Source organism: Nomascus leucogenys, unplaced genomic scaffold (genome assembly GCF_006542625.1).
Source record: "Nomascus leucogenys isolate Asia unplaced genomic scaffold, Asia_NLE_v1 Super-Scaffold_285, whole genome shotgun sequence".
Lineage (NCBI taxonomy): Eukaryota > Metazoa > Chordata > Mammalia > Primates > Hylobatidae > Nomascus > Nomascus leucogenys.
In genome coordinates, this window is record NW_022095770.1 from 4,030,030 (window position 1) to 4,048,573 (window position 18,544).

The 18,544-nt window shown below is 57.5% G+C and overlaps 1 protein-coding gene across 1 annotated transcript; it reads left to right on the plus strand.

Annotated features, from left to right (window-relative positions):
* The first annotated feature begins 1,104 nt into the window (after nt 1-1,104).
* On the plus strand, nt 1,105-17,240 carry STAC2 (SH3 and cysteine rich domain 2). Its single transcript, XM_030808227.1, has 11 exons — nt 1,105-1,671; nt 9,194-9,500; nt 10,217-10,314; nt 10,490-10,580; nt 12,577-12,689; nt 12,783-12,855; nt 12,945-13,015; nt 13,476-13,573; nt 14,234-14,285; nt 14,660-14,797; nt 15,382-17,240. Exons 1-11 carry the CDS (start codon nt 1,582-1,584, stop codon nt 15,484-15,486), a joined length of 1,236 nt encoding a protein of 411 aa, XP_030664087.1. The 5' UTR covers nt 1,105-1,581; the 3' UTR covers nt 15,487-17,240.
* Nucleotides 17,241-18,544: the final 1,304 nt, after the last annotated feature.

An 18,544-nucleotide genomic window follows, 5' to 3' on the forward strand; every position in this document is an offset into this window, starting at 1 on the left:
GTGTGATCAAGCCACTGCACTACAGCCTGGGCAACAGAGCAAGATCATGTCTCAAAAAAAAAAAAAAAAAAAAAGAAGAAGAGAAGGAGAAGAAGAAATATTGAAATATCTTGAACGGGCACAGTGGCTCACACCTGTAATCCCAATACGTTGGGAAGCCAAAGTGAGAAGATCACTTGAGCCCAGGAGTTGGAGATCATCCTGTGTAACATAGCAAGACTCTGTCTCTACCAATAAATTCTAAAAATTAGCCAGGCATGGCGGCGTATGCCTGTGGTCCCAGCAACTAGAGAGGCTGAGGTGGGAGGATTGCTTGAGCCCAGGAGTTTGAGACTGCAGTGAGTTATGATCGTACCACTGCACTCCAGCCTGGGTGAAAGAGTGAGACTCTGTCTCTAAATAAAAATAAAAATAAAAGTAAAATAGAAGGTTATTGTGGAGAGAGGGGCACCTTGAATGGTGAGGACCTCTTTCCCCACCTCTCCGTATTATCCCCTGATCTAACTCCAGTTGTGGTAGTATCTTTAGGAGGGGAGCGTGTCTCAGAGAAGTTTGGGGACTTTGGGTGTGAGGACTGAGGCCCCATCTCTGCTGAAGTTCAGACACCAAGACTGGAAGGGGATAGAGTCATCCTGCTTTCCATCACAAGGAGGAATTGTCCGGCCTGGCCTTTGACACATACACCATAGTCCAGTCGTGTGTATATTTGGAGAGAGCCTTTTCAGGGTATAAAGGCATCCAATTAACGGCACAGATGGGTCCCCATTCTTCCTTCACCAACCTCCCTCTGGCGTCTATCAATCTTCGCTCTCAGGAAGTCCTAACTTCGATCTCACTCTCAGCTATCTTGCTGCGGCCCCAACCTATTTCTATTCCCTGCAACCCATCCAGACGCTACTATGATCTCCCCAAGCTTCCCTCAATCTGGTCACGCCCCTCCATCCCCGGTTTTTCAGTGTGAAACTCCCTCCTCCGCTTCTTTCCCCGCCAAGCCCCGCCCCATCGTGTCGAGCCCCCCAAGACTCCGCCCAATTCGCCCTCCTGGCCACCGCGGCAGCCAATAGCTGAGAGCCTAATTTGCAAGGCTGCGCGGGGGAGCGGCGTAGGGCAGGGGGCGGGACCAGGCGACCTCCTAAATCAAAGTTGGGCGGCGAGGACTGGGCGGAGGGGCCGCCGGGTGCCCGGCTGGGGCCGGCGGGGGAGGGGAGGGGATGGGGGGCGGGCGCAGCGGACGGCGGAGCCGGCTGGACACGGACAGCTCCTTGGCTCCCTCCCTCGGCTCATCCCCGCGGCCCCACTTCCCTCCTCCCCGCACTGCGAGCAGCATCCTCTGCGGACCCTCGGTCCTCGCGCCCGGGGTCGTCCCGCTCCTGCGGCTCGGCGCGGTGGCCTCCCCTGGCCCGCCACCCCGGCAACTTTCTCCGCCCGCTCCCCCGGGTTGGGGGCTGCCGTGCCCGGGGCTAACTGGGGGCAACCTCTGGAGAAGGGCTTCAGAGTCCCGGAGGCGCCCGCCACCCGCAGCCTGCCCGCGGCGGGCCTGCCGTCGGATCTCGGCACCCTCTCCTCCCCTCTCCCCGAACTATGACCGAGATGAGCGAGAAGGAGAACGAACCGGATGACGCGGCCACCCAGAGCCCCCCAGGGACCGTCTCCGCCCTCCAGGAAACCAAGGTAACTTGGGGGGCGCGAGGCCTGTCCCCGCCCCGTGCGCCCCGGGCCCGGGCGCCCTCTTCCCGGCGGGGTCCTCCTGTGGGCCCGGGCGTCCTAGGGTCACGGTCGCGAGGCCCGCGTGACCACTAGGCTCCGCGCCGCTCCCGGGGGGAGGAGTGGGTTGGCGACGAGGGGCCACGAGGAGCCCCCGATCACACCGGCACCGCACGCCCGCGCGCGCCATCGCGACCTTCCGGGGAGGCGGCCACTGGTCTTCGTTGGAGAGATGGGCGCAGCGAGGCCGGAGGGCGCGCCTGGAGCGGTGCGGGCGGGGTACGCGCCCGGCTGTGCGTGCGAGGCGCACCCTCCAGCGGCCGCCGGGTCCCAGTCCCGGGCTCAGTCCGTGCCTCTACCCTCGCTCGTGTCTCTGAATTTGTCTCTACAACCTGCGTGTCTGTGTCTTGGTGTCTCTGTGCGCGTCTCTCCCCGTCTCTCCCGGCGTCTCCCGGTGTTTATCGCCGCGTCTCAGGGCGTCTCTCCCTGCCCCTCTGCAGTCCTGCATTCCCCGCTCCTAGCCCGGTTGGGCTCGGGGACGCGAGGCCGCGGCCGGGGGTGCGCAGCTGCGGAGTCCGCGAAGGGGCCTGCGGCAGCGCGGGCCGTCGGTCACAGGGGAGGACGGGGGCCTGCGGTTGTGGCTCCAGACCAGAAAGACAGGCAGCCCCACCCCCCACCACGGGAGCGGGACCAGGGGACGGGGAGCGGGTAGAAGCAAAAAGAGAAGTCATCGTAATTAATGAATGTCATCATTAACCCTAATTATAGATGATTGTTACTCCTGAGGGAGTCACCATGAATAAATTACTCCCCGCGAAGGCGGGCGGAGCCCAGACTCCTGGGGCTGAAAGGGGTGTGGGGAGGCCGCCGCTCACACTCAGCACTCCCCCGACCTCTCATCCGTCTGCTCCCTTCCCAAGTTCTAGGTGCTGGCGACTGGCCCGCGAGAAGTTCTGTTTCTGCGGGATCAACCTGAGCGGACCTGGGGATGGGATAGAAAGGGCTGTGCCAAGGGCGCGCCCTGCCGCCTCCCAGACTTTAGGCCAAGACCTCCTCCCTCCCTCTTCCCCCGGTATTTTGTTCCCATCCTGCTCCTGCTCTCCAGATGCGAAAGGGGACAGTGAGGACCACAAATGATGGGAGCCTGGGCTCCCGAGGCATCGCTCGCTCGCTAGGCTTCTTCCCACTGTCCCCCTTCCTCCTTCTTCTATCTTGACCATCCCGCAGGAGCTGAGGTTAATTCAAGGTCAAGGTCATCAAGGGAGTGACCCGAGGAGGAGGCCGTAAGGTCAGGGTGGAGTCTGGCAGAGGCGCCCCAGGGAGCCCCATCCTGCACCAGGGGACCCAGCGGGTCTCCACATTCAAGTCTTCACATGTACACCTGACTCTCTCTTGCCCCCTTCTAAAAATGAGACTCTGGTCTGTGAGGCCAGAGCTGACTCCCCTTTAGAGAGCCAAGTCTCAGTCTCTCCTGGGAAAGGACTAAGTTGTTTGGGTGGGAGGATATTGCTTGGAATATTTGTGACAACTCTGTCAAGCAGAAGGTCTGGGAGCTGAACGTCCCATGAGTTCCAATGCCCCTGATTTCGGTTGCCCTCTAGTCACCTGGGTAAACATACACAGTCCCCCTGCTTGCCTCCAGGGGCTTGGGGGCCTCCCAGGCCCTGCCCTGTTTCCCACACCAAGGCCTGTCCTCTCCAGCCTCCTCCTATGTGGGAGTGCTGGAAGGCGGGCAGGAGTGCGGGGTAGTGCTGCCTCCGTACTCCAGCAAGCTGCCTGCTCAGCTGTGTGGGGAGAGGAGGTCAAGGCCCGCAGGTCTGTACCTTTCCCTCTTCCCAGGCCAGGGACCCTCCAATGTTGTCACCTCTGGGTCTGAGCTTGGAGATTCAAGGAGCAGGGGAGAGGAGGGGTTACACCCCTGATCCAGCCCCTCTGTGTCAGGCCAGCTGGAGCCCCGGCCCTCTGCCCCTCCCCTATACATCACTCTTGTGAAGGATTTTGCACTAACACAGACTGGGCTGTGGGTTGGGTTGGGGGTATTCAGCAGGGCAAAGGTGGGCAGAGAGGGAACTCAGGACCCCTGCTAGCCTCCTTCCATCCCGCACCTCAACCTGGCCCAAAGAAGCTCCTGTCTCCAGACTGTGTGGGTGGAGGAGATGGAAAAGAGTGTGGTTGGGTGCTGCCCACCCAGCTCAGTGTGAGGCAGGCACAACAGAGGGGTCCAATGCCCTTCAGGCAGTGATGCCAACATTCCAGGCTTATTCATGAGTGTTGGTGCCCCCTGGGAGTCGCTGGCCAGCCTCCTGCTTGCCCCCAGGCTGAATCAGCCCTGCACCCAAACCACCCAGCAACCCTCCTAGCGAGTCCTCCTCCTCTCTTGGTCTCCATCCCTTCTTACCACATAGGGCCTGCCCATCACCCTTTGTTGCCACCCCTGGGAGGACCACCCCATGCCATCTCTGCTCTGAGTCAGCTTGCGCCACATCCGCCACCACCTACTGCCATATGCCTCATGCCCTTTCAGGAGACGCTGTGGGGAATTGAGGAAATAAGGGGCGGTCCAGGATATGGGGAGGTGGGGAGGAAACAGGCAGGCCAGGCCCTGTCTCTGGGAGGGGATTCAGAAGAACAGACTTTGTGGTCCAGGCTCCTAGCTGGACAAACTCTGGGTGCATTGGGAGGGAAGAGTGACCAGGCAGGCCCACTTGCCGAGGTACATGGTAGCTTCTCCCCATGCCAGAGAATGGGTCCCAGGGAAGTGAGGGCACCAAAAATATAGTGGGGAGAAGAGATGGGAAAAGGTCCTCTCCAGGAATGAGGAGCCCCAGGAGCAGGAATACCTGGCCTGGCTGAGCCAAAATGTGGTTTGGGTAGCCAAGCCCGATGTGTCTGGAGTGAGCAGGCATCAAGTCATTTGGCAGAGATGCCCCAACCCAGACCTGTAGCCATAGTCTGATATCTGCCAGCCACCCCAGGTGGCATGTCATGCCTTCTCGATTCTCCCCCCCCCTGGGATCTGGGGCCCACAGCCAAGTCAGGGAGTCGGCCGGCAGAGTCGGGGCTGCCCTGGTACCCAGGAACATTCTGTTCCAGAGGCCTCTGGTACCCAGCAGAGGTGGCTCTTGGCACTGAGACCAAGGGGTACCAGGAAAGGACACAGCCTGGAGGGTAGGGAGACTTGGAACCTCCTCCTATGAGGATTACTATGGAAACAAGGGCCTGGGGATGGGGGGAACATGATTGATGATGTCTTCAAATATTTGAAGGGCTGAAGTGTATGAGAGGGAGTAGCCCTTTCTGGAGCCAAGGGAGGAACAAGGGCTGATAGGCGAAAATCCCAGGGAGGCAGGTTTCAGCTCTATATAGGGAAGCACTTTCCAGCGATTGGAGCTGCCCAAAGATGGAATGACTGTCCCAAGAGACTGCTTGCTTCCCATCACAAGAGGTGACCAACTCTCGAGAGGGAATGTGGCCAGGCCATCGCAGAGTGATGGGTTGGGGACTGCTCTAGGTGGCCAGTCTTCCAGGTCCCTTCTCACCCTAAACTCTCTGATTGACCTTGCGGACAAGCCCCTGGCCCAGCTGAGAGGCGAGGGTGATGGCCCACGCAGGGCCCAGCTGAGAGGCGAGGGTGAGGCCCAGGCAGGGCTCAGCGCAGCAGGATGCTCCTGGTGCTTTGGGCTCAGCAGCCGGAGCCACTGGTTCAAGTCCTGGCTCTGCTGTTTACCAGCTGAGGACTCCTGGGTAAGTGATTTAACCCTTATGAGCCTCGGTTCCTCATCTGAAAAGTGGGACAGTAATTATCACTACCTCCAAGGGCAGCATCAGGATTAATGAGATGCTGCATATAAAGTGCTAGCTCAATTCCAATGTTCTGACCATGACAGCCCCTCAGAGATGTAAGTTTCTGGGGATATTTGGACCTAGAGCCTTGTATTGGTTAGAGAGTGTCTAGTCTTGGCTGGGCGCAGTGGCTCATGCCTGTAATCCCAGCACTTTGGGAGGCCAAGGCGGGCAGATCATGAGGTCAGGAGTTCGAGACCAGCCTGGCCAATATGGTGAAACCCCATCTCTGCTAAAAAAAAAATACAAAAAATTAGCCAGGTGTGGTGACAGGCGCCTGTAATCCCAGCTACTTGGGAGGCTGAGGCAGGAGAATCGCTTGAACCTGGGAGGTAGAGGTTACAGTGAGCCAAGACTGTGCCACTGCACTCCAGCCTGGGCAATAGAGCGAGGCTCCGTCTCAAAAAAATAAAAACAATAGGGCGGGCATGGTGGCTCACGCCTGTAATCCTAGCACTTTGGGAGGCCGAGACAGGCGGATCACGAGGTCAGGAGATCGAGACCATCCTGCCTAACACGGTGAAACCCCGTCTCTACTAAAAGTACAAAAAATTAGCCAGGCGTGGTGGCGGGCGCCTGTAGTCCTAGCTACTCGGGAGGCTGAGGCAGGAGAATGGCGTGAACTCGGGAGGCGGAGCTTGCAGTGAGCCAAGATTGCGCCACTGCACTCCAGCCTGGGCGACAGAGCAAGACTGCGTCTCAAAAATAAATAAATAAATAAATAAAATAAAAAATAAAAACGATAGGCCGGGCGCAGTGGCTCACGCCTGTAATCCCAGCACTTTGAGAGGCCAAGGTGGGCGAATCACGAGGTCAGGAGATCAAGACCATCATGGCTAACTCGGTGAAACCCTGCCTCTACTAAAAATACAAAATTAGCCGGGCATGGTGGCACGAGCCTGTAGTCCCAGCTACTCGGGAGGCTGAGGCAGGAGAATGGCGTGAACCCAGGAGGTGGAGGTTGCAGTGAGCTGAGATTGCGCCACTGCACTCCAGCCTGGGTGACAGAGACTCCATCAAAACAAACAAACAAACAAAAAAAGAGTATCTAGCCTTCCCTCTTGGATGTGGAGAAACTGAGGCTCAGAGAGAAGAAGTGAGGTGATTTGCCTTCAGGCAGCAGGTTTAGTTTTGCCCCCAGCCCCAGCACATCCTCCAGCGACCCTGTGTGCTCCATGCCTGAGGTCCCTGGACAGAACAGTGGATGGTTCACCTGCCTCTTGGGGCCCATCCAAGCCTCCAGAGTCACACTCGGTCCTGGCTGGCCCAGAGCCTGACCTGGGCTGAGTTTTGTGTTCTCATTAATTGTCTCTCCAGCCTTCCACCTATGCTCCAAGGCCCAGGCATCTGGGGCCTGGGGCCTTGCTTCTCATAGATACACAAAGAAGCCCACAGTGCTATCCAGGAAGCTGGGTTTGGAAGGCACTGAGCACTTCAGTGTGCCAGACACCCCAGGGCTTTGGCCTCCCAGCTGGCACACCAGGGCCTGTCTTGTGCCCAAACATCCCCTCTGCTTCCCCCTCTGTCTTGCTGCCTGCTGGCCTCCGGGAGGCTGGTGGGGCCACCACTTCCATCCCCTTGGCAGGGTGGCCAGGCAGGCAGCCATGGCACATAGGCTGCCCGGCGTGCCAGCTGGGAACTCTGGCCAAGTCCCTCTGCCTGGAGCCAGGCTGCTGGCCCCTGTTTCTGTCTCTAGTAGAAAGGAGTGGGCAGGGGTAAGGTGGCTCTCAACGGGAAGGGAGACGGCCAAGGCTCTGGATCAAGAGGTTTCCAGACCTGTCTCTGGGAAGACTCAGTAGGGTATGTTTGAGTGAGAGGTAGAAATAGCTCTGGCCTCACCGCAGAATCGACCCTGCCCTCCAGAATGTAGGCTCCATGGAGAGTCCAGCCCCTGGCTTATGTATTCACCAAAGGCTGCTGATTGAGCACCTACTATGTGTTGAGAGCCTGTGTGGAGATTTGAAGCCAGCAACTGTGTCCGTCCCCAAGGGGCTCACGGTCTCCTGGGGGAGTGAGAAATAAATAACAAGCATCACCCGAGTGGAGCTGTGGTAGAAGTTGGGCTGGATGCAGTGGACACCAGAGGAGGGAGTGGGTCATGAGACAGAATTCCTGCAGAAGAGAGTTCCTGGAGGAGGAAGGACCAGTGGAAGCATATTGGCAGGATAAAGAGGGTATGAACTGAGTGAGGCAGAGAAGAGGACAAACATGTCAAAAGCTCAGAGGCATAAAAGAATGGATGAGTTTGAGAATCCTCATTTCTGGGCTGCAAAGACACAGGTTGGAAGGACAGGTTTGGCCAAGTTGCAAGGAGAGTCTCATGGCTGGGGCGAGAGCCTTAGACGGTGTCCCGAGGAGCCAGGAAGGGTTTTCAGCAGGGTCAGGCATCACCTCCACAACAGCTGTATGGAGGACAGGTGGAAGCAGGGGGCTGGAGGGGAGGCTGTGCTCTTGAAGCAGACTGGGGCATCAGGGCCTGAACTAAGGGCTGTGAGGTGATGAGTCGATGGGAGGGAGGGGAGGGCTAGAGAGACTTTCTGTGGGGGAGAATCAGTCCCAAGGATGAGGGTCCAGGACGACCACTCCTCACCCCCCACCAGCCTGTTCAAGAACACAGGTGGATACTACGTTGCCCAGGCTGGTCTCCAACTCCTTGGCTCCAGCGATTCCCTCCTGCCTCAGCCTCTCAGAGCGCTGAGATTATAGGCAGGAGCCACCACACTGTGCCTATTTTTTTTTTTTTCTAAACTTGAGTAAATGGTACACCCATACAACAAAATACTTTGTAGCCATAAAAAAGAATGATGAATCTATTTATATATGGGTATGGAATGATTTCCAAGATTTACTGTTTATGAAAAAAAGCAAGGCACAGGAAATACAGTATAGTACCAATTCTTCAATGAAAAATGGAATTAAACCACTTAAACTTTTTTCTATCCAATTTCACATAAAAGTCTAGATTTCTTTTGAAAAATTAGAAAACCTAGGCCAGGCGCGGTGGCTCATGCTTGTAATCCCAGCACTTTGGGAGGCCGAGGCGGGCAGATCACGAGGTCAGGAGCTTGAGACCACGGTGAAACCACGTCTCTACTAAAAATACAAAAAAATTAGCCGGGCGTGGTGGCGGGCGCCTGTAGTCCCAGCTACTCGGAGAGGCTGAGGCAGGAGAATGATGTGAACCCGGGAGGCGGAGCTTGCAGTGAGCCGAAATTGCGCCACTGCACTCCAGCCTGGGCGACAGAGCGAGACTCCGTCGCAAAAAAAAAAAAAAGAAAAAAAGAAAAATTAGAAAACCTGGCAACAGTGGACTGGCCTTATAGACCAGCCTCAGTTGGCTTGAGGAGACCTGCAGCTACTCCCTGGCCATCCAGTTTGCCACAGTCCCCACTGCTGTTGATTGCTGCCCGCCCGGCCAGAACTCCTTTCTCCATGGAGGTCACCCACATGGCTCTTGTGGCACCCGAGATTGCGAAGCATCGTCGAGACCTGGGGAACCTCTCTTGCTGTTTCATTTCACTCCGGCCCTCAGCCCCCATGCTGCTGCTGCTGCTGCTGCCCCTACCGCCAGAGACACCCTGAAGGGAAGCCCGCCCTGGCCAGCCCCCTCTAGGCTCCCACTCACAGCTCCCTCTTCTTCTCCCAGCTCCAGCGATTCAAGCGCTCCCTTTCCCTCAAGACCATCCTCCGAAGTAAGAGCTTGGAGAACTTCTTCCTTCGCTCGGGCTCTGAGCTCAAGTGCCCCACCGAGGTGCTGCTGACGCCCCCGACCCCACTGCCCCCTCCCTCCCCACCACCCACAGCCTCGGACAGGGGCCTGCCCACCCCATCCCCCTCCCCATGTCCCATCCCACGCCCCCTTGCAGCGCTCAAACCAGTGAGGCTGCACAGCTTCCAGGAACATGTCTTCAAGCGAGCCAGCCCTTGTGAGCTGTGCCACCAGCTCATTGTAGGTAGGTGCCTGGGCACTGAGGCGGCCAAGGGGAGGGGCCAGCGTGGGTACCGGGGAGTGGGCCCATGTTGCACCCAATATTATTGGGCTCTTGCTGTTCAGGAGCCCCAATACTAACTGTGCCTCTGTGTCTCTTTTTTTTTTTTTTTTTTTTTGAGACAGAGTCTTGCTCTGTCTCCCAGGCTGGAGTGCAGTGATGCGATCTTGGTTCACTGCAACCTCCACTTCCCTGGCTCAAGGGATCCTCCTGCCTCAGCCTCTGTAGTAGCTGGGACTACAGGCACACACTACCATGCCTGGCTAATTTTAAAATTTTTTTGTAGAGATGGGGTTTTGCCATGTTGCTCAGGCTGGTCAAACCCTGGGCTAAAGCAATCCATCCACCTCAGCCTCCCAAAGTGCTGGGATTACAGATGTGAGCCATTGCACCCGCCCCCAACTGTGTCTCTTACCCCAGGCAGAGAAAGGAGTACCACCAAGGGTGGGGGTATACTCAGTGTCACTGCCTCAGTGTCACTGCCTCAGTGTCACTGCCGCGTTTACTAACGACTCTGGCTTCCGTGCTCCCTCACACCCTGAATGTGTGAGGGGTAGGTGCTGGGCCTCAAGGCTGGCACGAGAATGCCCAACCCCTGCTCTCCTCATGCCCTAACGTGCCCCTCCTTTGCCCTTTGCCCACGGGGGTGTCCTCAATTGCTGAACCCAAATTCTTCCTAGGAAACTCCAAGCAGGGCTTGCGATGTAAGACGTGCAAAGTCAGCGTCCACCTCTGGTGCTCTGAGGAGATCTCCCACCAGCAATGCCCAGGCAAGACGGTGAGCGGGGACCCAGGCAGAGATGGACAGCTGAGTGCTGCCAGTACTGTCACATGGGGGAATGACTGTCCCTCAGGGCTGCTCCTTCCTGTGGGGTGGGCCCTGGGCTTGGGAAGGACCAAGTTCTCCATGGGCCATGACCTTCTGAAACCCTCTCTGCCCTTTCTTGCCTTAGTCCACCTCTTTCCGCCGCAACTTCAGTTCCCCTCTCCTGGTGCATGAGCCGCCACCAGCCTGTGCCACAAGCAAAGAGTCCCCACCCACTGGTGAGTGCCCCCTGGCCACTGTCCCTGCTCCCACTGTGGTGTGATGGGAAATCAACATCCCTGACCAGCCTGGCCAACACGGTGAAACCCCGTCTCTCAATTGCTTGAACCCAGGAGGTGGAGGTTGCAGTGAGCCAAGATCATGCCACTGCACTCCAGCCTGGGCTACAGAGCGAGACTCCATCTCAAAAAAAAAAAAAGAAAGAAAGAAATCAACATTTCTGAGATGGGTACCTGAGTCATACTGGCACAGACAGTTCCTACCATTTCCCTTCTCTGGATATTCCTGTCCTGAATTTGCGGTTCATTCATTCATTCACTCATCATTCCTTCAATAAACACTTTACTAAGCACGTAGTAAGTGCCAGGCACAGTGCTGGACTCTGAGACACAGTAGTGAAGAAGGTGGAATTTATTGTCTAGTAAAGGAGATAGGACTGAAATGGACAGTCATGCAAATCATCAATCAATCACCATCAGCATGAGTGCCTTAAGTGGGGAAGATAAGGAATAGAGCATAGAATGTGTGCTGAAAGCTGGGTGTGGTGGCTCATACCTGTAATCCCAGCTACTTGGGAGCTGAGGCAGGAGGATTGCTTGAGCCCAGGAGTTGGAGTCCAGCCTGGGCAACATGGTGAGACCCTGTCTCTAAATTAAGAGAAAAGAAAAAGCTCGCTGTCTTCATCTGCAAAATCAGGGAAGAATTCCCAGAGATGTGAAGGATGAGGCATGAGGGGTTCATCCATTTAGGATCTGGAAAGACTGGTGTGGGGCAGAGGGAAGCCTGAGTAAGGAAGGACAGAGAGTTAAAGAAAGGGCAAAGTGCCAAGTGTGGTGGCTGATGCCTGTAATCTCAGCACTTTGGGAGGCCAAGGCAGGCAGATCACAGTGTCAGGAGTTTGAGACCAGCCTGACCAACATGGTGAAACCCCGTCTCTACTAAAAATACAAAAATTAGCTGGGCGTGGTGGCATGCAACTGTAATCCCAGCTACTCAGGAGGCTGAGGCAGGAGAATCGCTTGAACTCGGGAGACAGAGGCTGCAGTGAGCGGAGATCGTGCCACTGCACTCCAGCCTGGGAGACAGAGTGAGACTCTGTCTCAAAAAAACAAAACAAAAACCAAAAAAACAAAAAAAAAAAAAAGAAAAGAAAGGGCAAAGTGGCAAAGTGGCTAAGTGGCTGGGGCTGAGGGAGGACAATGAAGGGGCTGTAAAGAGACCATGGGTACGGCCAGGCGCGATGGCTCATGCCTGTAATCCCAGCACTTTGGGAGGCCAAGGTGAACAGATCACTTGAGGTCAGGAGTTCAAGGCTAGCCTGGTGAACATGGTGAAACCCCGTCTCTACTAAAAATACAAAAAAATTAGCTGGGCGTGGTGTCAGGCACCTGTAATCCCAGCTGAGGCAGGAGAATTGCTTGAACCCAGGAGGCGGAGGTTGCAGTGAGCCGAGATCATGCCATTGCACACCAGCCTGGGTGGCAGAGCGAGATTCCATCTCAAAAAAAAGAAAAAAGAAAAAGATACCATGGGTACAAGGCCTCGGAGTCCATTTTAGGGTAGCCTTTTGGACTTTCTTCTAAGGGCAATTTGTGTGTTTCTACAAAAGCGTTCTGGCTGCTGTGTGGATTGGCAGGGCTGGAGTGGAAGCATGGGAACCAGTTGAAAGGCCATGACAGTTGCCGAGAGACTGTGGTGATGTGAATTAGACTGATAGCAGTGGCAATGGAGACATGTGGACAAGTTGTAGGGATGCTAGGAGGGAGGACTAGGCGGCGGAGTGGCTGTGGGCAGTGAGGACAGCAAAGAGTCAAGGATGCTCCAAGTTTCTGCGTGGGCACCATGGGAGGACCTGGAGCCATCTCTGGGATGAGGAAGACCTGGGAGGGACAGGTGAGGGGGCAGCTGGGAAGCTCAGCCTGGGGCATGCTGAGCCGGGACTAGAGATGCAGGGCTTCGGGGCAGAGCCAGGCCTTGAGGGTGGATATTCCGCAGGGGACAGTGGAAAGGTGGACCCTGTTTATGAGACCCTGCGCTATGGCACCTCCTTGGCACTGATGAACCGCTCCAGTTTCAGCAGCACCTCTGAGTCCCCGACAAGGAGCCTGGTATGGTGGGCAAAAAGGGGGGTCTTTTGGGGAGGGGTGTCTGAGCATGACAGTGGGCTCGGGGGCTGAGCCCTCTCCTCTCTCTGTCCCTAGAGTGAGCGGGATGAGCTGACCGAGGATGGGGAAGGCAGCATCCGCAGCTCCGAGGAGGGGCCTGGTGACAGTGGTGAGTGGTGGTGGGCACCAGGGGCAGGAATGGGGTACAATGGAGGGTGCTCCCTGCTGCCTCTCACCCTTTCCCTCTCCCGCCCCTAGCATCTCCAGTATTCACAGCCCCAGCAGAGGGCGAAGGGCCAGGACCAGAGGAGAAGAGTCCTGGACAGCAGGTAAGCCTGTACTGGCACTGGCCCGGAAGGTCAGAGTGAGAAGCAGGTGTAATTTCTCCTTGCCATTGATTCATAGGGGGGCGAGAGCATGGTGTGTGGGGATTCACTGCTTCCTCACTTATCCTCAGGGATGGGCAATGCCAGGATGAGAGGGCATGGGAGGCAGGAGGAGTTACCCTCCCACCCCCAGCCCACTGCCCATTGCACCCATTTCTGCTCTCCCAAACGCAGGCAGCCCCAGGGTACAGCAGGCAGAAGGGGGCTCCCCTCTCCATGCCCGTCCCAGTGCCTTTTGGGGTGGGTAAGCATAGCATGTACGAGGGTCTCACTTCTCCCTGCCACTGACCCAGGACTCACTGTGTCCCCTCACAGCCCCCAGGGTAGCACACTCAGAACGAGTGGAGAGTGGGGGGAGTGAGGGTGCTGCTTTCTGGTCACCGACCCAGAGATTCTCCCGCAGCCCCCCAAAGCCACCCTGCGGAAGGATGTGGGGCTCATGTACTCCTACGTCGCACTCTACAAGTTTCTGCCCCAGGAGAACAATGATCTGGCTCTGCAGTAAGTCCTCTTTGTGACCCGGCCCCGCTGGGCAGCTCTGCGCTCCCAGACCTTGGAGCGTAGTGTGAGGGGGGCCTTCAGGAACCTTCTTGCATGCTTGAGGCTGCTGAGCCCAAACAGGAGCTGGAGCTGCCCAGGGTCTAAGAGTGACTCATGCTGATGTTGCATCTCCCGCTCTCTGACTGGGCTGCCCAGCGAGTGCCTGCTGTACCTGTGGTCACATGGTGTCCTCTGAGGGCATCAAGAATCTTCTCCCAGCGGGGCGCAGTGGCTCACCCTTGTAATCCCAGCACTTTGGGAGGCTGAGGCTGGCAGATCACTTGAGGTCAGGAGTTCGAGACCAGCCTGGTCAACATAGTGAAACCCCATCTGTACTAAAAATACAAAAATTGGCCGGGCACGGTGGCAGGTGCCTGTAATCCCAGTTACTTGGGAGGCTGAGGCAGGAGAATGGCTTGAACCTGGTAGGTGGAGGTTGCAGTGAGCCAAGATTGTGCCATTGCACTCCAGCCTGGGTGACAGAGTGAGACTCTATCTAAAAAAAAAAGAATCCTCTCTCCCAGCTGAGGATTACAGGGTCCCCAGGTGCCCAGGGGCTGCCAGGATGGGGAGGGGCACGACTCCCTGCTCCATATGCGACCCTAGCTCTGTCCTCCCCAGGCCTGGAGATCGGATCATGCTGGTGGATGACTCTAACGAGGACTGGTGGAAGGTGACTTGGCAGGGTGGGGAGTGGAGGGACCCTGGTAGGCACCCCAGCAGCCCCCGCCCCCAATGGGCACTGCCCCCACCTTCTCTCCAGGTCCCAAAGACAACCTCTCCTCCAACCACTGATCCCAGCCAAAACTAGGAGCAACCCTTGGGACGTCCTCTCAGTTTTGACTCTCCTTGCCTCAGCCTTGTCCCTCTGCTCACCTCATGCCATTCCTGGCCCAGAAGCCACCTGGCTGGGGCCTTGAATACGGAGAGCCCTAGATCTGGAGGATGACGGCATTGGCGCTGAGTGGGAACCGGGTCTGGAGAAAGCAGTGGTGGGCAGCAGGGGCGGGGTGTGGCGCGGGTGCTCATTGCCAACCTCATCCCCAGGGCAAGATCGGCGACCGGTTTGGCTTCTTCCCAGCTAATTTTGTGCAACGGGTGAGGCCAGGCGAGAATGTTTGGCGCTGCTGCCAACCCTTCTCCGGGAACAAGGAACAGGGTTACATGAGCCTCAAGGAGAACCAGGTGAGTGCCTGAGGCCCAGCGCAGGCCCTGTGGTGGAGGGAGGGAGTGGGCAGGGGAGACAGGCTGCGGTGTGGGGGCAAACGTTCTCCAGGAGGAGGCTGATCTTGGCAGCTGAGGGGAAAGCGTGTTAGAAAGAAAGGGTTGCAGGGCCTTCCTACCAGCCCCTGTTGGGGAATTTGGGCTGGTAACCAACAGAGACAGGAGACTGAATGACATTAGAGGGAGCTTGGGTTAGGGCAGGAGCACTGGATTCAGAGTCTAAAGCTCAGGTTTGAATGCTAGCTCTGGCTTTTTGTGTCATTTGAGGCAAGTCCTTTTCCCTCCACCTCTTCTGTGATGGGGATGAGGCAGGACAGTACAGTGGCTGATCTCCAAGTTCAGCCCTGAAGCGCTGCTGGGTGTCTTGCTGCTGAGGCCTCTACACTCGTGGGATCTGGTCCCATCACTCCAGCAAAGGGCTCCATCCACATCTGACACTGGTCCCATCATCCCCCAGGGTGGGTCTCCTGGGGACCATGGGCAGGACTCAGGGCGAGGGCTGCAGGCCATGCCAGGCCTCTCAGCTCCATGTCTTTCTGGCTCAGATCTGTGTGGGCGTGGGCAGAAGCAAGGATGCTGACGGCTTCATCCGCGTCAGCAGTGGCAAGAAGCGGGGCCTGGTGCCAGTCGACGCCCTGACCGAGATCTGAGAGGAGCCAAGGGAACCGAGATACCACCCTTGCCCATGCCTGGACCCTGCTTCTGGCCAGGGAGGGGATCAGGCCCCCTTGTCCACTCCATACCCTTCCTCCCTCTGTCTCTCTCCTAGGTGCCACTTACTGTGGCTTAGGAGCCTTCTGTACTGAGGAAGATTTTATTTCTTGAGTGGGGTGCCCTGAGTGGGTTGATCCTCTGGGACTTGGTGGGGATGGGGTGGGGTGGGAGGGAATGAGGAAGCTACAGGTAGGTCCACCCAGCGCCCAGGCACCCCAGTCTACTCGCTGGGCTGAGTCCAGCCCTGGGGAAGGTTCCCAGGGAATTTCTTTGCTGCTTCTCCCAGCCTTCCCCTGCCCACACCACCTGCGCATGCCTGGCACACCCCTCTCCCCACAGAGCCTCTGCTTGGGTCTATGTGTGTGTGACCATGCATCTGCTCCTTTGCAAGTGAGGTCTTGGGAGCAGGCCTTTTTGTGTCCTCGGCCCTCCACCCTGGGTGGGGAGGGGACCCAGGGCCATAGGAAGGTCCTGAGTCCACCTCCTGGTCTCCACCTCTGTCATTCCGTCAATTCTCAGGAAAGTTTTGCAGGAATCTCTCCCATTACTTGAAACCTGGGCCGACAGAGGAGGGGAAGGCTGAGGTCCCTGGAAGGTGTGACAAATCAGAGACTGTCCGTTCAAGTAGAAAACCCAAGAGCTGGCCGGGTGTGGCGGCTCACGCCTGTAATCCCAGCACTTTGGGAGGCTGAGTTGGGCGGATCACCTGAGGTCAGGAGTTCAAGACCAGCCTGCCAACATGGTGAAACCCCGTCTCTACTAAAAGTACAAAACTTAGCCAGGCATGATGGTGGTCTGCCTGTAATACCAGCTACTCCAGAGGCTGAGGCAAGAGAATCACTTGAACCCGGGAGGCGGAGGTTTCAGCGAGCTGAGATTGCACCATTGCATTCCAGCCTGGGCAACAGAGCGAGACTCTGTCTCAAAAAAAAAAAAAAAAGAAAGAAAGAAAAGAAAACCCAAGAGCTGCCTGGACACACGGAAACCCAACTGAGAACAAAATCCTGGCCCATGCTTGGTCAAAGCAAACCCATTTCACTGTCAGGACCCCCGGTCACGCAGGAACCACCCGCCAGGGGAGTCTGTGACTGTCAGTTCCAGTCCCAGGCTTTGCCCAGCCGCCCCAGGAACCCAACCCTCTGGGCTGACCTTTCTCCTGCTTCTCTCTAGGCTCTGCAGGGGACAGGGCAGGTGCTGCAGGAGCCCCTTTGCTGGCTTTATCTGCTCCCTTGTTCTGGACACAGAGCCCTGGGAAAAAGAGGGGGTGGAAGACAGATAAGGAAGGTGGAATGTTCTGTTTGGCCACCAGGAAATGGGGTGAGGTGGGCATACACAAAGAGGACCCCTCTCTTAATACAGGCTGCTTTTCTCGGTGCCAACCTCCCTCCCCCAAGCTCAGATCCTCCTCTTATGCCCTTGATTGTGCCAGCCCATGCCACCCCCATCCTGGGCACAGTTACACCCTCCCATGCAGTGGGAGAAACACAGACCCTCCTACCCAAAGGCCCCTGCCCCACTTCTCCCCTGCAAAGCGGGGTCTCAAGCCACACTGCCCTGTTTGCTGCCATGAGGCCCCCCCAGCAATATCCCAGGGGCGGGCCCAATGCCCACTGTACATGAGGCTGCATGATGGGTCTGGGGCCTTGCTGAGCCCCCAGACCCCTAATTAAATGTTTCTTGTCCCAGCCCATCTGCTCTGTGTCTCTCACTGGGACAGAGGAAGGAAAGGGGCAGGGAAGTGGGGAGTGGGGTCTGGGGATGCTGAGAGGGGCAAGGCTGAGGGTGGAAGGATTCCTCCGTCTCTGAAAGGAGGGGTGCTGGGCAGGCGGCAACATGGCAGGGGTCCCAGGCCTCATCCCCTTCCTCCAGCAGCCGGAGGAGGGTGGGGCCTGGGGAGAGCCGAAAGGGGACCTGAGGAAAGCGGGAGGAGGTCTGGGGACGCTGGAGGGAAACGGCTTGGGGCTGCGGTCAGTTTCCGCCTCCACGTGCACCTGAGTCGCGCAGGGGTGGACATGCTCCTGCGCGCCAGGGCCGTCGAGATCAATCTTGCCCACCCAGAGGTGCCCTCCGAGACCGGGCATGCCGGGGGTCTGGGAGGGCTCAGTACCCATCCGAGGTCAGCCTCGTCCCCGCAGTCCGCCAAGCCGGAGACAGAAACGCTGGCGGCGGGTACAGTCGTGGCCCGTGGGGCCCCGGGATGACTCAGTCGCGCCTGTCATCGGAGCCCAGCACGGAGGGGCCGCACCCCTCCCGCCGCCGCGCTCGCCGCCCACCGCTCTGGCAGAGCTGCCTCCTTCCCCTCCGCCTGCCCAGCCGCGTCATTGCCACGGCGAGCACGTCCTGTGCTATTTATAGGCGGAGGGGAGCGGGGCGCCAAGGCGAGGCGGGCTGCGGGGGTGCTGGGGCACTGCTGGCGCTGCCGGGATGCAGATGGGGGGCTGCCTTTCCTGATGAGCGCCCCCTCCTCCACCGGTTCCGGTTTACAGCCCCCGCCCCCTTAGCAAGGTAGGCCAGGTGGGTCCAGACCTTGGGTCCCCTCCTTGAGCTTTCTTTGGGCTCCTTGATTTGAGGAAAGCCCTGGAGGCTGGGGGTCGAGAGAGCCGGGAAAGCAGGGTGACCCTCCCCCTCCTAGGATCCCCAGCCGTGGGAGTGGAAGAAGAGGTCACAAGCCCAGTGTGAATGCTTAAAGAGAGGGACTCATAAATAGGCGCCTACTGTGCCCAGGGAGCCGTGCCAGGAACTTGATGTTACTTAATCCTCTCCAGGATCCCGTGAGGCAAGTCGGGGGTGTCCTCCTCTCACAGGGAAGAACTGAGGCACAGCCAGGTTAGGTGGCTTATCCAAGGTCACACAGATTATCCGGCTCAACCCTGCCCTCTTTATACATGGGGAAACTGAGGCCTGGAGTGGGCTAATGACTTGTCCAGGGTCACACAGCAAAGTAGTGATCAAGCCAGTCTTGGAAACCGTGGCTTTTTCTTCTCCATTCAGCTC

What these genes read in the sequence shown, in the direction of transcription:
- STAC2 (XM_030808227.1), top strand. Translation starts at nt 1,582, where the DNA reads ATGACCGAGATGAGCGAGAAGGAGAACGAACCGGATGACGCGGCCACC. An exon ending in CCGCCCTCCAGGAAACCAAG is followed by an intron (nt 1,672 to 9,193) that starts GTAACTTGGGGG and finishes TTCTTCTCCCAG; the next exon opens with CTCCAGCGATTCAAGCGCTC. An exon ending in GTGCCACCAGCTCATTGTAG is followed by an intron (nt 9,501 to 10,216) that starts GTAGGTGCCTGG and finishes AATTCTTCCTAG; the next exon opens with GAAACTCCAAGCAGGGCTTG.